The sequence below is a fragment of the Schistocerca cancellata genome, chromosome 2 (assembly GCF_023864275.1).
Source record: "Schistocerca cancellata isolate TAMUIC-IGC-003103 chromosome 2, iqSchCanc2.1, whole genome shotgun sequence".
Taxonomy (NCBI): Eukaryota; Metazoa; Arthropoda; class Insecta; order Orthoptera; family Acrididae; genus Schistocerca; species Schistocerca cancellata.
In genome coordinates, this window is record NC_064627.1 from 588,365,390 (window position 1) to 588,390,148 (window position 24,759).

Below are 24,759 nucleotides of genomic sequence, written 5' to 3' on the forward strand. Positions count from 1 at the left end.
AGATTGTGTCTGTTAAATTTCGCACACTTGAAGCGCCACTATGAGCATGGAAATCAGGTTTGCTTTAAATACACACTCTAACGATCATGAGCATTACCTTCCAGATTGGATGTGATGAGTTGATGTTACTCAAGAATGCCTTTAAAGAGACTAAGACGACATTATCAACACCTCACTGAGTTTGAATGAGATCACGTAGTAGGGCTATGAGAAGCTGGATGCTCTTTCTGCGATATTGCAGAAGGACTTGACAGGAATGTAGTCACTGTACACTACTGCTAGCAGCGGTAGTCATGGCCGCAAGAAGACCGGGCTCAGGATGGCCACGTAGTACTACAGACAGGGAAGACAGTCGTGTTCATGTACATCTGCAGCAGCAATCTGAGTAGCACTTGGCCCCACAGTGTCACAATGCACTGTTAGAAATCGATAACTTCAAGGACAGCTCCGAGCTAGACACCTTGTAGGATGCATTCCACTGACCTCAAAGCATCACCACTTGCATGTTCACTTGTGTCAAGTGAGACTCATTGGAGGGCAAGGTAGAGTTTCCGGTTCTGCCTCAGTGCATTGATGGCTGTGAGTTGGTTAGAAGGAGGCCTCTTGAGGGTCTGCAACCATCCTGTCTGTGAGCTAGACACACTGGACTTACACCTGGAGTTATGGTTTGGGGAGCGATTATGTATGACAACAGGAGCACTCTGTGTCGTTATCTCATGCACCTGACTGCACATTTGTATGTCAGTCTCGTGATTCGACTTGTTGTGCTGGCATTCGTGATGAACAAATTGCGTTCCAGGTGGTGTTTTCCAACTGGATAACGTTCTCCCACATACTACTGTAGCAACTCAACATGTTCTACAGAGTGTCAACATGTCACCTTAGCCTGCTTAATCACCAGATCTCTCTCCAACCGAGCATATGTGGCACATCATAGGATGACAAATTCAGTGTCATTCACCACCAGCAAGCAGTAAACACCCCTGTATTGACTGATCAAGTCCAACAGGCATGGAACTCCAGCCACAAACTGGCGTCTAGCACATGTACAAAACAATGCAAGCTCACTTAACATTCTATCAGTTACACTGATTATTAATGTACCTGGTCTTGCAATGTTAACCACTTTGCAATTACAATACTAAAAGCATTTGGTTACAGTGCTTCTGGTGTACACATTAAAACAGCTGCTTTGTGAACTGATATGCGACACAGCATAATATAAACTCAGTGATTTAATTGCAAACAGTCAGTATTATTTTTTGTGTGTGGACAATAGTACTGACTGAACAGATCTTAATCAACTAATTTTTTTCCCTTGTATAATCGTCGACTTTTCTGTACACAAAGAGTTACTTGCTTTAGGTCCTATGCTCACTTGGATATTTTTAACGTAGGTAAAAGTTTTTTACGAAATGGGTCGTTTTAAAAAATACTCTGAAAATTGTACCGATGGTACACCAGCTGTGTTTGGTAGCGAATATGGCTTCATTGGTCACTAAAAAAAGGGAATAAATTGTTTAACTTTTCACTGTGTCACTCACAAGGAAACACAGTGTGAGAAAAATAACGGATTGCTGTTCACAATGAAAGATGTAACGAAAATTATGAATATAATACGCCAAGGAAATCGATCATTATATCATTGAAGTTAACTGTTCCATTGCTTATTGGCAGAATATTTTATACATTATAAATGAAACCATGGAGGTAAGAATATAGGGAGACGCCGTGACGTCACAGCTGCGAAGCCATGTGAAGCTGAGGGTAGCCATCTCAATCCGACCAAAACATTGCTGCTGTAAGCTTGTGTGCATAGGCTTGTCGCTCGCTTTTGGAAGGATTTCGCGCTATTATGGTGACTTGTGTGGTGTTCGGATGTACGAATCGTTCTGATTGTGATGCGAAATCGAAGGGAATAACATTTCATGTGTAAGTTGTCTCGTTAAATGTGATTTTACAACTTCATTGTGAATGAACGTGTGCTCCATCGGTACTTTTACTATAGCGTGTTTTTCTCCTGTATGATTTTAGATTTCCTAAAAATGAAAGCCGGAAAACTCTGTGGGAGAATGCCGTGAGGAGCAAGAATTGGCGTGCGTCTAAATGGAGCACTATGTGTTCTCAGCATTTCCGAGAAGAGGACATAGACCGAACTTCTCTTTCAACAGTAAGGCTCCGAGAAAATGCTGTACCATGTTTTCCCTACACACCCAAAACATTTGCAAAAGGTATGTTAATTCAAAGAATTAAATTCTTAGTTTTCAAGTTCACGTTTCAGTATAATACGTACGTATCGTCGATAATCGAAGTGTTGAGTAACTCACTTTGTCTTCATCATGTACCAAATTAAAAGCTAACACTACATTAACTGGCGTAAAGTATAGGCCTAAACAGGACACTGTGTAGATTTGCCATTCTATGTACCGCATTTCAGTAAATATTGGTGGTAATGAACAGTGTTTCCCAGTAGTGTAACTTAACTGAAATGTCCCAATACGTATTACAAACAAGGTGTATTTAGGGGGCTTTGGAGGGAGGGTATAGCTAACTTAGTTTTCAGTTTTTATTATTTAGTTTGTGATACACGTTTATTACTGAATTAATAAAATTGTATTGTTTACATTGAAGACTAGCTATTCGTAATATTACATTAAAAACTATTTTTAATCAGAAGAAACGCGGAATTTCGCCTTTACGAGATTTTATTTTAAACAAAAACTTCGAAACAACCAATCTGATGACGTTACATGCGTACATGGTGCAATTAGCGACTGTAATACACGCAGCCCTATAGCACACTGGCAATGTTTTGGTCAGAGTGTCATGGCAGCGAGCCATGCCCCCATGGCTTCAAAACATAGTACGGCTGGGATACGTAGCGCCATCTCCCCTTATTCTTACCTCCATGAATGAAACACACACAACACTGGTGTAATATATACTATGTATGATTTGTTACACTAACCACTTTTCACCTGTTATGCCATCCTCAGTTACAAAGATAAGTGTACCTAATGATCATATAGCAACTGAAAGCTGGTTTGTGTAATAAATGATAAATATTGTAGAATATTACACCAGTGTTGTGTGTGTTTTACATGTAATGTAAACAATTTTTGGTAGAAACTGACACAGAATGCGGAGATATACCTCTTTATTCCCAAATTCATTGGCTGTGTGCAAGAAAATGTTTAACTGTCTGTTTTTCTTACAATTTAACTTTTCAATTTTTGAATAGAGAAGTAAAACTGGATGCTATGGAATTTGAGAATAGGTTGGAGGATTCGTTTTCTTGTATCAGAACTAGTATTTCTAATCTATTTTACAAATGATTTAAATAATATACATTTACATTTGCAAGAAAAGGAATGCACAATTTATGATGCAGATATTAATGGATTCTGGTGTAAACGTATGTTGTTTAAATTGCGACTAAACAAAGAAAATTCATGTTATTTTCCGAGCTACTGTGAACTCAAGCAAAAATGCATGGAATTAACATTCTCAGGATTTACTACCAATATTGGTGAAGTCTCCAGTGAGTTTCATAGCAGTTTTAAAGCTTTTAAATGTGTAAGGCTGAATAGCATTTTGTTTAATAATCCAATGAAAATTAGTCTTGGAAGTGTTACAAGTGATCCTCAACTAGAAGTCTGTAGATTAAAAAATCATCCATTCATACTTTCCAGAATAGAAACAGATGGAAATTTTTTGAATTATTCCACAAGATTGGTACCCAAAAACCAAGACTTCGTTCATAAACTAAAATCTCTTTTCTGATTAACATTATTGGTGAAAATACATGTTCTTGAATGAAGGACATTAAATTTTATCAACGTGATATTCCTTGTTTCTCTGCCACACAAACTGAAATTGAATTACAACTTGTCAGACCAAGTTTAATAAATCTAGCTTCAGCACATATATATGTCATTAATACAAGAGTTGGAGGCAAGTAATCAAATCAGCAACAATGTTTTAGTAGTGTATATCTTTTCGTGTATATGTATAGGGCGTTGGTATTACAGAGCCCATGATGCACCACAGACAGTCGTCCGGCGTGGCCGTGACGCCACCGCTAGTGTCGAGTTGGAGGGGGATGTACTTACTGGAGGGAATGTCTCGCGAGTCACACCCGTTTGAAGTGCAGATTATGACATTAGAACTGTGACAAGAGTTAAGTACAAAGACGACGAAACCGAAATATTGGATCCGAAAACAGATTTTGCACAGGGATAAATCAAGGGCTACAAACACATTTATGAAAGAAATAACTTTCAGAGACGAAAATGCTGTCTGCTATGGCAGACTAACAAACAGCTGACGTGTAAATATCATCTGCAGACACATCATTCTTCCAAGATTTTATAATCTTATTGTATTCGTTGATGTAGGCGTTTCGAATAACTTATTTCTAGCTTAACGGCTGCCTCATCACTGTCAGATGCTATTTTCCGCATATAATCCACAATTTATCCAGTGCTTGGTCTCGCAAATCACGAAGTTCATGCGACTCGCTTTTTTCGTTGCACGTTAAGTTTATTTCTTTATACACCCAAAACGTTCTTGTCGTTCCAGTAGCTGCGAAAATGTACCTGCCGACCAATGTCTTCATTTTTATTAGTCATATAAGGAGAACAGCCTGAAATCAAATGGATTACAGCAGCAACTACTCTACGATTAATGCGACAAAATGTGTTTGTTTCGGAATACAGCCATCAGGCAGCGGTGGAAAGAAAGTGGTGTAACAAAGTACAACCAAGATAAACTTTTGGCAAGTTGCTTCTCTTAAGTTGCACCACTAAAATCAGGGTGTTCACACTTGCAACTGCAGTTTGACTCTACCTGTGGCGGCACTTTTGTTGCATGAATGTGGCTAATGGAACATGTTTTATTCAACTACTCCATTGGCTTATTGCTGGACTTCTGTGAGGGATGTATGTAATTTCCTGTGTGTGGTTGGTCTGATGGAAATAAAGTGTCTTATTTACATATTCTCATTTTTCTACAATCGCTACTGTAGGGCCTTTATCACCCTTCAGTGCCAGCTCATTGCCCTCTTGTTGATGTTTTCCAACAAGTGCTTCTCCTCTTAGGAGCTCTATCGGATATTTGTAGTCGTCATTATTAGCTCTGATCTATTATTGGTATTTAGTTTGGAAGATCAGCTACCATTTTGACTGAGCAAATGATTTTACTCTGGTTGAGTCCTGTTTTTATGTTACGTTTAATGCCTTCATTTAGTAGACCAAGTTCATTTGTATTGAAGTGTTTGTGGAGTCGACTCCTCCTGGGAAAAATCTGAGAGCATTCTGACTCAAGGGCGTACCCAGGATCTGAAATGGGGGAGGGGGGGGGGCAGGTCATACTAGTCTCAGGAAACAAGGACTTGAGGCAACATACAGCACTTCTTATTAAATAAAAAAACTGCTTTTAATAAACATTTTAAATACAAGAATGCACTTGTACAATCCGAGAAAACATGCAGTATTTCTCATTAAATAAAACAGTAAACTAGTGAAAAACTGCGAATATCTTCTGGGGGGGCAGCTGCCCCTCCCCCTACCCCTCGCTGGGTACGCCCATGCTCTGACTTTTGATGATTAACACTAGTGATGGGCTAAACTGCGATTTTCCGATATCAGTGATTTCTGTGAATGCTACTTTTCAGTATCTGTTATTCTTAACTACGATTTGTCGCAGTTACGAATCACAATTAACGAATGCACACTACCACAGCTATTACTGCGACTCCTGTGATTTATCACTGTATAAAAAGTTACACTTGCCCACACACAAAATTGCATCCAACAAAACTGTCATTAGTTAGTATGTTTTACATGTGTTTTTCCATTGGATTTAATTTTGTATTAAAGAAAGAATTGTGAAAATATTAATGGTGTAATTAATATGTAAGTAGCCGTACAGTACCGTTATAGTTCATGTTTACAAAACGAATTCTAACGTATTGTTATGTTCACAGGCACCCGAACTACATTTGTCACTCAGTGTAGCGATAATTCAAAATATCATTGTCGCCAGATCTGGAGAAATTGCCACTGCGTCTTTAGACTGTCTTCGTCAGACATGAGGTTAGTTTCTAAGTGTTTCGATGAACTTCATTACTTAAGTGAAATCGCTCTTGCAAATGTGAAACATCCTCCGTTGAGTGGCTTTCATTACAGGAAATATTAGCAATATACTCTGTCAATTAAATTGCTTGTACTTAGTGACAGCAAAAATGTTTAATAATCCTTGTGATTTTCCACACATAGTTCCGACTCTGATTACTGGTTGCTGTACCTACCTATCCGCATCAAGGCTCTTGAGAGAGAATCATGAAGATTCAGGACAAGTCTTAGAGGATTTGCAGTTTAAAAGTGCCATAATTATGAAATAAGTGTGCAGAATGAGTGAATGAACTGTGTTTAATTGAAGTTATTATGCTATTTTAAAGGAATGATAAGTAATGTTAAATACAATGAGTGAATAATGAAAATCTCATTTTCCCGACGTTAAGCCGTCCTATATCCGTAAATTTTCCGCCATTTAATTATTGGTAAAGACTTGTTGGAGAGTGACAACCTCCCCTTTTCCCCGCAATGCGGTGACGCTGACCTGTAGCATAGCTCGAGGTCTGGAGTATGTGTTTTGAGGCTGTTGATATGAAAGTGGGAAGTACGGATCTTTCAGTTAAATCAGGAGTAGTTTAAGTGCGGTCCTTGAAGGTAACACAGGGAAACATTACTTGCGTAGGTGGTAGTAGTGTCGGCAAAAAGTCCTTGTGTGTACAGTTGTTATGTAGAACACCAGGCATAAAATTTTTCTTCTGTGTCTTGAACTGTGTCGGAACAAAAATGAAGCATTCATATGACTCAATAATATTGTTTTCATTTCATTACACTTATACAGATGTCTGAGTTTTGCTGTGTTAACATTGAAAAGGCCTGTACGCTTGTGAAGTATTAACCGCAACTGTCATATTGGAAGCAGAATCAAACACATTTTTTAGGTTACTTGCCCCTAAATGATATTTTCAGGAGAAAAAGGCAATGTTGCTTCTTATTCATTTAGTACATTTTGTTGTGTTTGAGCAACCATAACTGATGCTGAATGTGCGTGTCGTCATATAATATGCACAGATGAAGTACATCGATATCGTGAGCCACAAGGTTCTTATAATGAAGTACAAACTCGGTCAACAGGTGGCTTTAGGCAAAGAATGTTAACTGCGCTTTTTAGTTGCTACTTGCGACTTCTAGTTGCCATTTGTCACAGAAATCGCAGTATCACCTTCGACCATAAATATAATAGACTGGCCCTGACGTCATTTTCGTGGCTCCAACATCTCTGGGCTAAAGTCACGTGAATGTTGGCAAAACATGGTTGTTTCGTGTTGCGCTTATAGCTGTACTCAGCGTTTTGTCCGGGGAAATGACATTACATTTCACTTGTAAGTATTTCTATGATAGTGGAGATGCGTTTATTGAAATCTGCTGAAGTGACTTTTATATGTTTTTTACACTTGAAATAAAGTATCATGTAAATTAAAGTGTTGAAAGTGATGCCTTTAAAGTCAGACTCATATTACATTTTGGAAAGTATCTGTGATAATTCGGTTACAGAAGTAAGTATAACTGTTTCTCGTTTCCACTCATAGGTTCCCTAAGGATGAAAACCGAAGGCAGCTTTGGATACAGGCCCTGAAACGGAAAAACTTTAAGCCCTCTGCACATACAGGCCTTTTTGTATATCAAGTGAGATTATAATCAGGGGAGAACACCTATGTCCGCCCTCGTGGTCTCGCGGTAGCGTTCTCGCTTCCCGAGCACGGGGTCCTGGCTTCGATTCCCGGCGGGGTCAGGGATTTTTCCTGCCTCGAGATGACTGGGTGTTATGTCGTTATCATCATCATTCATCCCCATTACGGTCGGAGGAAGGCAACGGCAAACCACCTCCATTAGGACCTTGCCTAGTAAGGCGGTGCGGGTCTCCCGCATCGTTCCTCTACGCTCTGTAAAGAAGCAAGGGACTTCATTTTTTTTTTTTTTCCAGAGCACCTATAGTCGACACATGAAGAGAATTTTTTTTCTACCTTCTAATACTATTAAACAAATGTGGGCTCGAAAATTATTTTCTGAAACTTCAAAGTCTCACCTTTCATCTAAAATATCATTTTTTTTTTGAAAATGATAGTTTAAACTTTTGTAAAGGTAGTGGGAACTGAACCTTTGAAGTGCACCTAAAATTGATACTCTAAACTGGACCTGCTCCTAAAGTCGACAATTTTGGCACCTATAGTTGACATAATTCCCATATCCAATTTTCTTTTATAAGTGACTAGAGCTCAAAACGCTGCGAATCCAATGTTTAAAGTTTTGACATGAGCCTACTCTTACTGTTTAAAAGAATTTTAACAACATTTTACTTTAATTGATGGTTTATAGTAATTTCGCCCCGCTGCCCACCAGAGGGGCGTTCGATGTTTTTGTTAGATTTTATAAATGGTACTGTGAACAAATCCAGGTCAAATGTAGTTCTGACATAATTTTTCGCAAATAAAAAAGTAATTTTTGTTGGAAGCGTTTGGCAGTCAATTGAGAAATGTGGGTAAAATACGATACAAACATAGGATGGCAGACCGCTGATTTGAAATCCTGCCCCATTTTGCCAACAGTCACGTGGTTTATGTTGGAGCCACACTAGCTCTATAGCTTCTGCACAGCAAGGCCAGTCTACTAGTATCTATGGTCCAAGAGTATCACTCGATAGCGAATCGCAGAGAAAGAGCGTAGTCCGAAGTTTGGCTAACAGGTGGCACTGTTACCTGCCCTTTTTAGTTGCTACATGCGATTTCCAGTCGCGACTTGTCACTGAAATCGCAGCTAATTCCATAGCATGACACCAGGTTTACAGGAAGCATTACGAAATTCGGTCAACAGATGGCACATGGCGTACAATGTGAAATGCTACTTGGGACTGCTAACTGTGACTGAAATCGCAATTAGATACTGTTAATTTATTGTGATATCTGTGACTTCTCAATCACTGATTTCTAACATACGCGATTTCCTGCTCCGCCGCTAATTAACACTTACCTGTCTCAGAGGATATAGTTTCTTCATAAGAGTTTCCTGGAACTGTACTTCTTGTGCCCACAGGGTGTATCCCGGATCTCCATAGCAACAAATCTTGGGCCGATTCATCCAAATCATAGCGTACAAAGCGAATGCCACATTGTTGTTTTATGACATTCAGATGCTTGTGCTCTACCAATACTGCAACTTGTTTGAACAATAGCACCACTAGTACACTCTTCTGCCTCCATACTGACTTTCCACAACAATACTGACTAGTCTGAACTAGAATCTTAAAAACATGAGTAACATGTAATTGTTGCTTGTTTCCTTTGTTGTTCCTGCCTAACAATGACTCATTCTGTCCCTGAAAATTACCATTGTTTAACTTTCTGTTGCCTAATGGTTCCCAACAATTGCTGCAGCTTTATCTGAAACAAGCTGCCTGCATCATCACTATTACTTGCTAAATCGTGTTAAAAGAAACGTAACCAAATACATCTCTGTCAACTTTTATTGTACACAAATGCCTTGCAACAACAAGTTGGAAATTTTGACACATATTATATTATGGTCTACTTATGCAGTGTGTGAAATTCGGCTTGGATACCACTTGCCCTTTTGTGCTAACACACTTCGGAAATCCTTGTTTTTCAGGTAATTTTTCAAATTTTTGTATTTTCGTGTGCATGTAACTCAGTTTTTGTGACTGATATGGGCATGATGAGTTCTGTGTGTGTGTAGGCCACATTAAGCTTACCACAAAAAATTATACCCTTGATTGAATTATATTTGGCATAGAGGGCACCTACAATGTGTACCTTTTAATGTATTGCATTTTTTAATCACATTTTGGAATTTTTTAGTTTCCCTGAGAAATATGTTGTTGGTGTTTTGATTCATGGAGTGTGTTCTCTAAATGGAGTCATAAAAATTTCACTGGACTGTGTGGATCAGCTCCAAAGTTATTAAGACCTGAAGTTGGGTCTGAGGATAGATTGCCAGATGCGGGTTGCAATTTCTGGGTCACGCCACCTTCTTTCACAAGTCATAATTCTGGAACTAATTGGCAGGGGAAACTAATACTTTGTACACGGGTGTTCCACACATGGTAGAATTAGTGTACTGAATTTCAGTCAGATCTGAGACTATGAGCTGGAGGTGGAGCCCCTGGTTGAACTGACATGGAATGACCCTCTTATTGTGTGCTATCATAATTCTGAATTTTATATTAACATTAATTTTCTCTGGCTGTTTTACTGAAATACTGTTATTGCAGACACAACCTGTTGCAGGTTAATGGTTGCTTCATTTCACATTCACAATGCTTACCCACCAATCGAAAATCTTATTTTGGGTGAATGATTACTTAATTAAAACAGTAATTATTTTCTCGAAACAAAATGTTTATGGAACTTATTTGTCCTCAACTGCTCATGTCCGGTTCAAAATGATCTTTTCTGTTACTGATCTTTCACATAAAGAGGTATTAAAGACCTTGTAAATATCTTGTCATCAGTCTGTCTCATATTTGGAACAACTGCCAGCTTTAGTGTTTCTTTGCATTGAGTAGAAATTCAGTGTAAGTTATTTATCAGCCTTGTGTGCTGTATTTGAAATAAATTTAGGGATCATAGCTACCTTCTCACATATGTTTTCGCTCAATGCAACACCTGTGTTGGTACATATTTTAGTGAAGGTACCTGACAAGCATATACTACTTGTGATTTTATGCTGCATTTTATCTTTTCTACATCTATGTAAATTCTCAGCTACAAGTTTTTCACTGACAAGAAAATTACGACCAAGCTGTTACAAACTTATGAAGACTTGGAGATGACAATATTTAATAAGTTAGGATGATTTGTACTTGCTTGTGATTGCATGGTCAAGTGGTAAATCTTGGAGTACCTGTGTTGCTTGTGAATGCTATTGGAGTAAGGATGGGCAAATGAAACCAGTCAATCAAAGGAGAAGACCAAAAATCCAAGATAGCATTTACCTTAAGTCTGGTGCTTTATGAATGGCTAAAATCCCAAATAATTCAACAGAATTCTTTCCCCCTTATTTTAATAAATTAATTTAATAAAATCATTGTTATTTATTAAATTTTAGAAGCTTTTGTAGCCACTTTTCAGTGGCCACTCAATTTTTTCATTTTATTACTTTTACAAACATTAATAGCTAGAATTGTTAAAGAGACACCCTGCATTGCTGCTGGCAGACAGGAGTAGATCTCCGTGTTGCCACTATTGGAAGAAAACTGTGTTGAGAGATTTCACAAGAATGAAATTTCACGACTGAAGAATGGGACTTGGAATGTGAGAACAATGAATGAAAAGTGTAAACTAGAAAATGTGAAATACGAAATGAAAAGGGTTGACATTAGAGTTTTAAAACTTTGTGAAGTATGGTGAGGAGGAGACTGTTTCTGCAGAGTACATGATGATTAACAAGGCAGGAGACCATAAAGGAGGAGAGGTAGGCTTATTGTACAAGAAGAATTTGGTTAAGAACATAATGAACATCATGCCTGTCAAATGAAAGGGGGATAGCAACTAAGCTATTGATCCTGTAGATACCTTATTTGTTAAAATGTGGCTGCCTACACCAGAAGCAGTGAGAAGAGGTGGACAAGATATATAAACAGATATAAATAGTTTTTGAATCAAATGATAATGGGAAATTGGAACAGAGTGGTGAAGAGACACAGGCAAGGAAATAATGATGGAAGTTGTGGACCAAAATGACAGATAAGGTTTTGTGAGAGTCTTTGCTTTTGGATTGCCAATATCTGGTTCAGGAATCATGGATGAATACTATATAATGAAAAAGCCTGGTGATAAATCAATGAACTAGTTTACAGTTTAATGATCCAAAGGTTTAAGAGCACCAGGATTCCATCTACACTTTTCCTAGAGCAGATGCCAATACATATCACAACCTGTTTGTAAGAAATAGGCTGGAACATTTTAATAAGAAACAACTTGTGTAGCAGTGGAATCTGTAAAAACTAAAAAAATGAAGATGCCAAGCCTCTTTGCAAATAATTGGCAGAAATGTTGGGAAGGGTCAGACAGTCTGCATATAACAGAAGAATGGGTTATCATCAGAGGTATAAGGCCAGAAACTTTAGGGAAAGAAGCTGGAAAAGTGGAAAAAAGGAGGAATGGATCCAACAGAATGTATTAGATAAACTGGATGAACAGAGAAAATGGAAAAAAATGATTCTGTAGAAGAAAGAAACAACAATATAGAAAACTGAATAACAGATTGAGAAGGATTAGTGACAAAGCAAGAGATGACTTGGCGAAAATGCAATGTGAAGAAATAGAACAATTAGGAAAACAAGGGAAAATTATGAAATGTACAGAGCTACAAAATGTACAAAAATGAAAGAACTGTGAAAAATTAGAAAGCAAGCAACAGATATTTATGGAAGGCATACAGAAGATCTATATGATGCTATACCTAATCAAGAAAGGTTGGTCTTAAAGGACGAACAAGAATATGACAAAACTCACTGGCAGTTGGACAAAGCAATCCAGAGTCTTCAGGAAAGAAAAGTGATGGGCTGTGTTAAAATACCGCCTGAGGTACTGAAGGCCTTCAAGGGACTGATGCTACAGCTAGAATTATAAATCTGATCAACAAAATATGTCACACAAGTATCCAGCCTGAAAATCTCCATGACACCATAATGGTCCCCTTACCAAAGAAATGCAATGCTAATCAATGTAAATCTTATACAACAATTAGTGTTATATGCTATGTTGCCAAATCTGTAACCAGATAGTGCTACAGGAAGGAGAATAAGGAGAGTATAAGATATCAGTTCAGATATAAAAAAGGACAAGGGACAAGAGGCAAGTTTGATGTGTGAGGATGATGGCACAAAGATTTGTGGAAGTGAACACAGAAATGTGTTTTGCCTATTCGGAAAAAATGTCCCACAGAACTGACCAATATACACTGTTAAAGATTCTGTTCCCAGAGAAAGGTTATTTTCGAAAACAGGACTACTTATAAACAAAGAAGCAGACTAAAAGGTCAATTGGTTAATAATATATTTCTAAACAAAAATCGACGGCAGTGTAGCAATGGGATGTAAAAATGCCTTCTGCTGAACAACTTTTGTGCCCTTTCTTTCTTCAGTAAGTAAACGCATGTATGCAGTTTCTGTATATAAAAGGCTATAGCACTTCTTTTACGTTTAAGCATATATGCAGAATGTACAAAGTAATTTATATTGTAAGAATAAAGCTTGTTTTATGCGAATTCTGTGCTTTGTTTTAAACAATTCTATGATTTTTGTTTAATGAGACTTATTCTTCAGTACACATTAAAAACGGTAGTACAGTTGATATCAATCATAGAATTTCAGTTTTCCGAGCACGTACGTACGACGAGTACGATCGCTGCGGCTCAGTGCTTCGTGTACTGAAGGTTTGCGCAATTTCTCAGAGCGCAGCACTGTCAACTTCTCGAGCGTACCCGAGAAATTGCCTTCGCGTCGCGCGTTTCTCGAGCGCGACCATAGCCCATCTTTACCCAGGGTGTATACGTGGACGAGGAAAAAAATTTCCCGGTTAAAAATACACTTTTTCCGTGTTAAGTGAGAGTACACTCTTCCTCGGCACTGAGGACAACCGGGAGATCCGGGAATTTTTTCATCCTGGAGAAAACCGGGAATTGTTTAGAATTCCGGGAATTACTCATTGTTTTAGTTTTCAGCTAAATTTTTGTGATTTTGACTGGTAAGAACCAACACTCTAACAAAGGATATTACTGTATCCCGCTATTGCAGAATAATACTGCAGCAACAAAACATGAACGAGAGAAAAAAAATGGAAATAAAACTTAAGTTGCAAAGGAAATGCGCCGTATAGAACAACAAAATACAGTACTAATACATGCGTCTGCCAACAGCAAAGTGTGTCAAAGACTTTAGGAAGACTATGCAATGCTTCCTAACAACAAATTGCCTCCGATGACCGTGACGTGACAACTGTTTAAATTAGATTCGTTTGAGGAGTGGCGGGCGGGCTCTTGCGCATGCGCAGTTGAGTCGCATATGAGTAGTACCTTCTTTCGCTTCTGGTTACAGAAGTACGGCTGGGTGTCACTACTTAATATTGCCCCGGTTCGGAAATATGGTACATCTGGCACTGATGCACAGAATAGTCTGAGTTGTTGTGGGGAGATGGATTGTCTGCACGTGACCTGTGTTTTCGTTGTGATTTTGTTGTTTCCTCTTAGTTTATTGCTCTCACGTTAAATGATAAACCGATTTTTGCGGCCGGGAGTTATCAAATGAATTTAAATACGTTTGCATAATTACGGAAGGCTAAAATATGTTATTAGTTTTATATTTTATTTCCTCCTTCCTGACAGTCAAGCATTAATCGCCTTGCAGAACAATGAAGTTATTTTTGTCGGTTTGCTAAAGAGATTTGGCTTTTATTAATCTTTTCTGTTTCATTTGAAACGAAGTGTTTAATTTCACACTATTTGCTAGTTTCAACTGTTCGCTGCATTTCAAGTGCACGTATAGCATTGTGCCACAATAAAGAACCAAACATGAGATAATACAGTACTGGTACTCCAAGAAAATTTACATACGAATCTGGACATATGAACGTGCATTTTACGCCAAATCATGCATTTTAGCATGGTTCACGAAATTCCGATGCTCTTGAAGTATCCTCTGATGTCTTGTTTCTTTTATGACATAATGTAAAATCTTTTAATCTTTTACACGTACGAACATTCCTGCGTCATCGCGGTGACGCCTATTACCTGGCGCTCTCTTCCAACTGCTGAAACGAACCTGTTTCTAACAGGTCGCAGGAAAATATTGCGAATGGTGGTTTGAAAAGCATTACATTCAAACCAAATTTCCTTTTACGCAAGATGAACTATGTGCGAGAATGTACGATGAATTACTTAAATCACAAAACGTTTGACTCATTTAAAAATCAGCTCTTTGGAGACGACCATTCAGAAGAATTTCGAGCCCAGAAGATCAAACATTTACGTTGTTATTAAAAATTTTACTGGCACATTTATTTGATGTATCTTAAAGTGTAACACGCACGAAAAAGATCAACATTATACGTGGAAGCTTAGCTTCCTCTTCCAGCTTATTAATCTTAGAGACCAATATTATATGTGAATGCTATGTATATTAATGTAAACCATTAACTTTTCTTACTTGTGTGTTCGCGCTACTTAAGAGTGATCTTGCTATATCATGTGTCCGTGCTGTCATCAGCTGGCGAGATCACGTGACGATGAGCTATGACTGGCTTACAAAAGCGCCTCGCAATCTCGATTGCAATGCTTCAGAAAGTGACATGCGGTGTTTGGTGGCATTCAAATTTATACGAAGATACGTAATACGGAAATATGCAGCGTACATGTTGCTGCACATCAAAGGTCTTTCAAAACATCGGTATATAAAAACAAACATTCAAAGAATTGATGAGTTTTACAGTGCCGAGGAAGAGTGTACTCTCACTTAACACGGAAAAAGTGTATTTTTAACCGGGAAATTTTTTTCCTCGTCCACGTATACACCCTGGGTAAGGATGGGCTATGGTCGCGCTCGAGAAACGCGCGACGCGAAGGCAATTTCTCGGGTACGCTCGAGAAGTTGACAGTGCTGCGCTCTGAGAAATTGCACAAACCTTCAGTACACGAAGCACTGAGCCGCAGCGATCGTACTCGTCGTACGTACGTGCTCGGAAAACTGAAATTCTATGATTGATATCAACTGTACTACCGTTTTTAATGTGTACTGAAGAATAAGTCTCATTAAACAAAAATCATAGAATTGTTTAAAACAAAGCACAGAATTCGCATAAAACAAGCTTTATTCTTACAATATAAATTACTTTGTACATTCTGCATATATGCTTAAACGTAAAAGAAGTGCTATAGCCTTTTATATACAGAAACTGCATACATGCGTTTACTTACTGAAGAAAGAAAGGGCACAAAAGTTGTTCAGCAGAAGGCATTTTTACATCCCATTGCTACACTGCCGTCGATTTTTGTTTAGAAATATATTATTAACCAATTGACCTTTTAGTCTGCTTCTTTGTTTATAAGTAGTCCTGTTTTCGAAAATAATCTTTCACTGGGAACAGAAGTTGCAGATTTTTTTTGCCACGACAGCTAGACCTGGGTAACTTTTCATTTTTTCCAGTAGTGTGAAGGATTATCCGTGCGTTGTAGGTACGGTTCTTCCAAATATCGTTGTACCTCCAGGTCTATGCTATCACAACCGCTTTTCATTAGATTTTTATTGGAAACCTCTTCATCAAAGAAGCCCATAAGTAACTATTGGCGTTTTGTACGAAATGGTACTCGTGGCTAGTGTCGATAGCAGCCGAATGAGTAGATCGTACGGTCTCTACCACGTCTGTGCACTCTGCAATTGGGCTTGCAACGGCATGTTTCGAATGATTGGGATTCGTAAATGGTAACGTTTTGAATCTTGGGTCGAGAACTGTGGCAACGGCATGTACTTTGTTTCTTTCTATTAATCCTAGCCGGGCTATTAGTGAGTTGTGCAGATGTTGCTGTGGCTCTTGCGCTGTCGTGGTAGCCCACTTCCCATTACATAGTTATGATTAGCTGTCTGATTATTTGAATAGCTTTCGAAAGAGAGGTATAGTTTTCAGTTGAGATTTCACTTATTACCACTTCAAATGGCTCTAGTACACACAAACATTCGCTCGAAATTCTCCACTCGTCAGCTGTGAGGTTCTCTACACCTGAATACAGTTGATAAAACAGGCTGCAATGCATTCCTTTTGCTTTACTAGACGTAGCATATAAAACTTCCTGTTCCATTGGGTTTCGGTTTCCTGAATCAATTTATGAACAGATTTTTTCATTAGATCCTGGATCTCGTGGAGTTTTTCATTAGCATTGCAACTTGTTTTAAAATAGCTAACAATTTTTCTGGCCTTTTCCCACATCATTCAGAGCTCACTGTTGCTGTTCAAAGAACTTTTCACAACTAAATTGATGGTGTGTGCTAAACAAGGCACATGTGGCATATCTATGTTGCCACGTTGAGTAAGTCGTACGGCTGCCGTCATGTTACTCGCATTGTCAGTTGTGATGCTTACAACTTTGTTTTCAATGTACCATTTTGAAATCACGTTATCTAACGCCTCACTAATATTTAGCGCTGTATGCTTTTCCGAGAAACGGAATGTCTCTAGAGCTAAAGCATTCATGCACCAATTAGTGTTAATGAAATGACCAGTTACAGCAATGACAGTCACTATTGAATGAGGTCCAAATATCGGTCATTAAAGAAACACAAGTAGTCTCTTCCACGGCCAAGTTTACAGCCTCTTTCTGTTTATGGTAATCGTCCTCAATCATGAGGCGCAACTTTTTTTCGATTTGGTATCGAGTATTGTGGGTCCAACAGTGAAACAAAATGTAGAAAACCACTGGCCTTGACAATTGAAAATCGTCTGTTATCATGGCCACTAGTGCTTCATGTAGCTGTTGTTGCCGTTTATTTCCCTCTATGAAGAGAAACTTAAGATTTAGATCAGTGCTCCTGTGCGGGGATACGTTATGCTCGACATCTAGTCCAATAAAATTCCATATCACATCGTGCAAAAGCTAGGATAGTATAGGTTTGATTTTGGGGTATGTTTTAGATTATCGGAGTACGATTAAAAAAAATCAATGTTTTTTAAGCGTGGCGGACCGCTTCGGACACTATCCAAACTTTTGCACGGAATTCACCTTTTGTACCATATGTACCTGGATATTTTGTGCGCCTCACACTATTGGAAGAATGAGCCTCTGTATCCACGGACGTCGCTGTTTTATTGCTCGATAAATTGTGCAGTTTAAGATGTCTAATCATGCCCGTTGTATTTTTTGATACATTACAGAGATTTTTACTAAATGTTGCAAGTAACGTTATCTCCATCCTCCATAAAGTATTGCCAGCAACATGACGTTCGTTTTCGAGTGTCCATATTGATTTGAATAACAACTTTACTTGAATGAAACCTGAGACATACTAGTTACGAGCATAGCGAGCGTGTTTGTCTAGCGGCTGCATTCAATTCATAAAACAACAGTGGCGCGGCATATGTCGTCGCAGCCAACCGGCGCGCAGCGGCACACGCCGCCGAGCCATTTCTCGTGAGCTTCTCGAGAACTGCTTGAGAACTAGAGGCTTGAGAAATTCTCGGTGCGCTCGAGTCGCCACGCCTCGCCATCCCATCACTGACCCTGGGTATAGATCGGGATGATAGGATGTTGATGAAGCAACTCTTATGGGACAAAGTGTTAGTTCAACAAGATAAAGAATAAAAACTATGAAGTACACTGATGATATGACTGTGCTAGCTGAAACAGAAGAAGAGTGGGTAAGCTGTTTGAAATGAAACAGCATTTGTACTGCCGAAGTGGTGAAAATCGGAAAAGGTGATGACATGGTTAATATATCACTCCACAGTATGGTACCAGAGCAGGCTCCATCATTTCAGTATTTGGTAAGCTTGATAACTTCCATTCGAAGTTGTGCGGAGGACATGAGACATGGAACCTCCATGGGAAAGAAAGCTTTCTACAGTGGAAAGGTTTGTTGACAGCCAAAAGCATCCCCATTACTATTAGAAAGTGGTTAGCCAAATGCTCAGTGTGGCGTGTGGTGTATTGTGATTCTGAAACATGGACAGTCAGGCTCTAACAACAAAAATATACATATGTGGTTATGGAGAAGACTGGAGAAAGTGACATGGATCAACAGAATGAGAAATGAGGTGCTGAGCTGGGTAGGAGAGGATAAGAACTTTACGAGGATGATACAGAAGAGGAAAATATGTTTGATCCAACATGTTGTGTAGGAATTGTGTGTTACAAAGGATCATGGAAGGGAAAAGTAAAAGGAAAAAGAAGAATGATTTAATATAAAAAAAGTTTTAAAATAGATATAATTGAATATTATTGCATTGTTAAAATTCTTCTCGGCAAATCTGACTTCGCTGACCTTCTAGTTGAAGCCGCAGGCGACTGAGGACTCCGGGAACACTGGCACTTGCCCTTATCAGGAAAATCCTCTTCCTGTAATTTCCCTCTTCACTTCAATAAATAAAAAATACATTATACTGTTTCTCCATATAATATTATTCACACACCCATGTGATACATAAAGCTCACATTACTTCATATCTTTAAGTTGCACATCTTCAGCGTCCTTATACATATGAGACAGTGTAAGAGTTTTTTTTTTAAAAGGTACAAATAATTGAATGAAAGTCCCTTTGTCTGCACCCCACCACAAGTTCACAATTAACATCTTTGCCAACTACTATGTTCAATCAGTGTTTCATTTTTTAAAAATAAATATTAACTTTGCAGCATCCTGGGGGTCTTTCATCATGTACTTATACAATGAGGACTGCAGCTTGTGGTCTTGTGGTAGCGTTCTCGCTTCTCGCACACGGAGTCCCGGGTTCGATTCCCGGCGGGGTCAGGGATTTTCCCTGCCTCGAGATGACAGTGTTGTTGTGCCATCTACATCATCATCCATCAACCCATCCGTCCACATTATGGTCAGAAGAAGGCAATGGCAAATCACCTCCGCTAGGACCTTGCCTATTACGGCAGTGCGGGTTTCCCACATCGTCCCCTACGCTCCTCGGAGTATGGGACCTCATCATCATACTATGAGGAGGAGGTGCTGGTGGTTTGGAATGCTAACAGATGTGAAGAGAGGAAGAAGTTACAAGCCAAGGAGGGGGATGCTCAGGACAGAGAGGTGGAGGACAGATTTTTACACACACACACACACACACACACACACACAGAGACTAACATTGTATACTATACATCTGACACTGGCCACATACTAGAATTAACTGACACACTGATTCATACTGTGGGGGAGAATTACCATGCATGTCTGTTCAGGGAAGTATTCAAAATTCCTAAGCGGGTGTAGCTTCCCCTGTTGCAGCGAATGAGAATAATGACTGTGTGTATTGGATACTATTTTGTGTCTGGCTGTATGCAGGTTCTTACAAAGCTTCCTATTTCTGTTTCAGTGGTTGGTGACATATAGATAGCCTTCTGTGCTTATTTTGCTGCAATGATAGAAACAGCAGACATATTGTGTGCTGGGAGACTGACAAGTATGTCAGTATGCTCTGTGTGAACTTATCACATCATTGCATCGTGTACTCCTGTAAAGTGAGTAAGGTCTTTGCTTTTGTGGATTCTAGAATACTTTATCCTATGAACTTCAGAAATGACATAGGCATACAGCCAGGTGGTCCATCAATAACACAAATAAGCTGTCAGAAATAGTGCAATGTCTTGAAAGATTTAATAACACGGCATATGGTCCAACGAAATCAGGACCTGTTGCATTTATCTTCACAATGCATAATGAAGGGAAGATCACTCAAGCCACTCTTAGACATTTCTGGAGTAGCCGACTCCAGACTTTCTAATCGGCTACGCTCCCCAGCAAGGAGAGGCACTAGTATTAGCATTTTAAGATCAGAGTCTGCCTCACAGGCGACCTCACACATCCCTAAATATAAATGGCAACAAATTACAAGCATGTATGAACAAACTACATGAATAAATGTCATCTGCACAGTCTCTGAAGAAACCAACTAAAGATGAACATTTTATTTCACGTAATGTGATAAAGATTACTTTGTTTTAGATTACCGACATTGTTTCAAAAGCTGTTATCTGGAAATAAGAGTCAAAATATCACTGAAATCATGTTCTTACTAAAAATGAATAAATAAAAAAAATGTTTGAAGTACCTACTGTGTAGCAATGGAATATTTTATTCTTTTTTATGCTGTGGGTCAAGTACATCTGATACATTATAACAATATTAATAGATTACCTACAGTTAAACATTAGGGAGAGTGTGTTTTCATTCAGAATTTCTCCAGCAAATTTCAATAGTGCTGCACAGCTTGAACAGTCATGTGAAACAGTGCTAAACTAGGCGTATTGTGATGACAATTTCTGGCTCATTTCACATAATATTTAAGGATTCTCTTCATATGCAGAAGTTATTCCAAGTTTTCAACTGGCCAAACAATTTATTCACTATAAAATACATTGTTACAAGTTAATATGTAAATTTCATCCACAGAACACTTCCAACTTCCTAACTTATTTTCTTATACTAAGTGTATTAGAATCAATGGATTCGATTGATGAAAAATACTTAGTAGTTCACTTTACTTTTGTTTCAAGAAGCTGAAAACCTGGAAGACCCAAACTTTCGGGTTAGGGACAAATCTTGTAATGGAAAACCTAACTTGACCTTAGCAGTAAATCTATGCTCTAAAAATATTCACAATATACCCCAACACCAGGAATCAAAGTAAACAATATGTCTGATATCATCAACTTTCCTACTATATGGCTGAAATCTAAACAGTGCAGATGTTGTTTTGATACTGATGATCTGTGCTGGAACTGTGACACTCAAATAATATTGGTGTAGTCAAGGTGTCACACTTCAGTTTTCCACTCTCATATCTTCCTGGTCATCTTAGTATACAGCAGTTTATCTCCAGTAAATCACTACTGTAGCCACGGGATTATGCATTTGGGTGACTGTGTGTTAGTGTACTATTGCTACTCCACACATCAATCTGCTATACTTGAGTGGTTGCTTTTCCTGTATCTTACATAAATCAGCACTTAACACATAAGGAGCACACACTGAAGTAAGACTTTCAGTTTTAACAATTTTAGCCACACTATTCTCTCTCTCTCTTTTTCTCTGTGACACACACACACACACACACACACACACACACACACACACACACACACACACACAATAACCAATCACTCAAAATAAAGGTCACACATCTTTCATGTGCTGAAACTTGACTAAAGCAATTACAAAACTACTTAATTTCTTACAGAATAATAATTAATGCCACAAAAGTGGAACATTTATGCGAATTTTGATTTTTATTGATTTGTACAATGTACAATAATTTTAAGTGCTTCGATACAGATATCACTTTAAGAATAGCTATGACAAGAAAGAGAAAATAGATGTGCCAGGAATGCCTTTTTTCTTCTCCCAACATCCAACACATCACCAGTAGTTGGATGAAGTGTCTGCTGCAATACTGTGTAAACTAAGATCACATTTTAAAACTTCGTATGTAGTGACAATAGTTGCAAGATTATTACATCACTAAATTATGGCATCAGCAACAATTAAATTCAAAATTAACATGAAATGTGGAAAAGTCAGTAATATAAAATGTTAATGCAGGAAACAGTTTTGGCAATGTTTTAAATCAACTTCATGAGGTGGTCCAACAACTTTAACACACAAATTCTTGCAAAAAAAAAAAAAAAAGAAAAAGCAGTTGCCTGCCACAGGCTGCAATAAGGCAAACACCAATGTCATTTACCTTAGCTTCTGAGGCCTACAGTTTTGATTAATCAAGACACACAACTGGAATGAGAATGCAAACAAAACTGACGATTGGAGCATAATGTACAATACTGGCACACTAGGCAATTAATAATTACCCAGCAACTTTCACCTTTTCTTCTTAAGCATTAAGTATGACCAATTTTACTCCAGCATGAAAGGCCTTTTACTAGTAATGATTTACAGTAAACACAAAGCAAAGATTTGTTAACAGTTGCATTGCAGTCATATGGGTGAAAGAAAATATTTAATTCCTTGTAATGTGAAAACAAAACTTGTTTTCAGAAGGAGAGGTAAAAAGCAAAAGGAAGGAAATACTGTTTTTGTACTGGTAAGTATTTCTCACTGAAATTATTTTCTAGATACCGTCAAGAACATTAATGGCAAAGTACAATAATTTTGAGTGCATGTTTCTGGAATGTGCAAAGAAATAAATTCAGCAATATTCTTGATCTCTATTACCTATCGAAATTGAAATGTGTTGTGTGCCACACAGCATGTACGTGCATGAGAAAGTTATAATTTATGTACCTTTTTAAAATTATACTTAATTCATTGAGTGTGGCACCATATTGGTATCATTGCCCCCAAACTGAAAACAGCAATTCAAAAACGATTAAAAAAGCAAAATGCTTGAAATACACACTACTGCGATGGCAGCAAAGTGCATAAATTAACCAGAAATAACAACAGTACTGACTAGTTTACATTGCACACACAACAGCCAATCTGAGTTGACCTCTCGAATGGAACAGTCGATGGTTAGTAAGGATGGTGAATTGCAAGAAATGTAGGAAATTACATCTGCATTTTGCAAGTGAATAGATGTTACTTAACTTCACAAACTACACTGCTGTTAAAACTAAAGTTACAAGAAACAATGAAATATCTCATGTATCACACTAAGTGCTTCTCCCTTCACCACTGAAATCAATCAGTTCCTTTTGAGTGGCAGATGGTTAATGATTACTTTTTGTAAGCCTTCCTTACTGACATGTCAAAATTATCAGGTTACACGAGGAGGACAATGCTCTTTTCAAATCAAACATTTTCACATAACAGAATTCAACTGCCAATTTCTCTAGAACACCACTAGAAAGTTTTTGAAAAACTCTCTCACAATTGGTAGTGCGATGTTTTCACATGTATTTTACTTAGGTAATACTGTAGTAGAAAAATTAATATTACACTATGGATGATGCCTGAAATAGCTATGCATATCTTATTGTACTTTATCCGATTTAAAATGATACGAGTATTTAATGAGTTCCAATAAAATTGAATTTTCAAAATGAATTGCACACCACTATACGTAATGGTCATGGTAATTATACGTACATTTATTCTTTTCTCACTTTCACATAAATCTGATAATTCCATTGTAACACAAAATACAATAATGAACTACAAGAGCTTACTGTCAGAAAATACTTTCTTCAGTTTTACATGTACTCTTAAAACTACTGAGCTATGAAGCACTGTCTGTCATACCTCAAAATCAAAAATGCTTTAACACTGTGTACTTGTGTATCTAGTGTCAAGTCTGCTTTGTAACACTTGTCTCCTGCTCACATCTAAAAAACTGATTTCATTTTGAATATGACATTTACTTAGGGTAGCCCCCACCAGGTGCTACATGCTGACTGGATCCATAATTGTAACCCTGTCCATATCCCTGCCATGTACCTTGCTGCTGAGCAGGACCACCATAGGAGTCTGTATTCGCCTGTATAAACAATAAAAGAATGTGCTAAGTATTATGTAACAAAAGTGAAATTGTTTATTCTGAAATATTACATCATCTTAAAATTAAGACACTAATCACAATTCAAATTGTAACTTAAGCCTATGGCAAAAAAATGTTTTTATGTTTATGTATCTCTAAAAACCAACAGGAAAAATGTGGATGCACTATTTAAAAAGCTGGTATTACCTAAAATTCAACAATTAGAGCAACTTCAAAGCACACAGAACATATCTGCAAAACAATGCATTTAAAGAGATGAACTACATTTTGATTTTTGTGAGAGATCTTTGAACCATTCATCATGCAGTACAGCACACACTTTAAATAATGTCTGCATAAAGCTAGAATCTTTGAATACAACACTCCTTGCTATTTCACAGAATGTACAAAATGTTACGTCTAGACTAACTCCACTACAGCAACAACAGGACACACACAATATCTTTAAT

The 24,759-nt window shown here is 38.0% G+C and overlaps 1 protein-coding gene and 1 long non-coding RNA gene across 3 annotated transcripts in view; one reads left to right on the plus strand and one right to left on the minus strand.

Annotated features, from left to right (window-relative positions):
• Positions 1–5,781: 5,781 nt before the first annotated feature.
• LOC126162213 (uncharacterized) lies at positions 5,782–20,838 on the plus strand. Of its 2 annotated transcripts, none has more exons than XR_007535035.1 (3): positions 5,782–5,915; positions 5,987–6,095; positions 20,174–20,838. It is a non-coding gene; the product is annotated as an uncharacterized LOC126162213 (long non-coding RNA). The 2 variants fall into 2 exon arrangements; XR_007535036.1 differs by lacking the exon at positions 20,174–20,838 and adding an exon at positions 6,279–6,325.
• Positions 20,839–22,066: 1,228 nt separating this feature from the next.
• Positions 22,067–24,759, minus strand: part of LOC126162214 (heterogeneous nuclear ribonucleoprotein U-like protein 1) — a 142,447-nt gene continuing 139,754 nt past the window's right edge. The window contains exon 17 of the mRNA XM_049918556.1: positions 22,067–24,289. Coding sequence (XP_049774513.1) covers positions 24,170–24,289 — 120 coding nt within the window. The 3' untranslated portion in view covers positions 22,067–24,169. The remainder of the gene's footprint in view (positions 24,290–24,759) is intronic.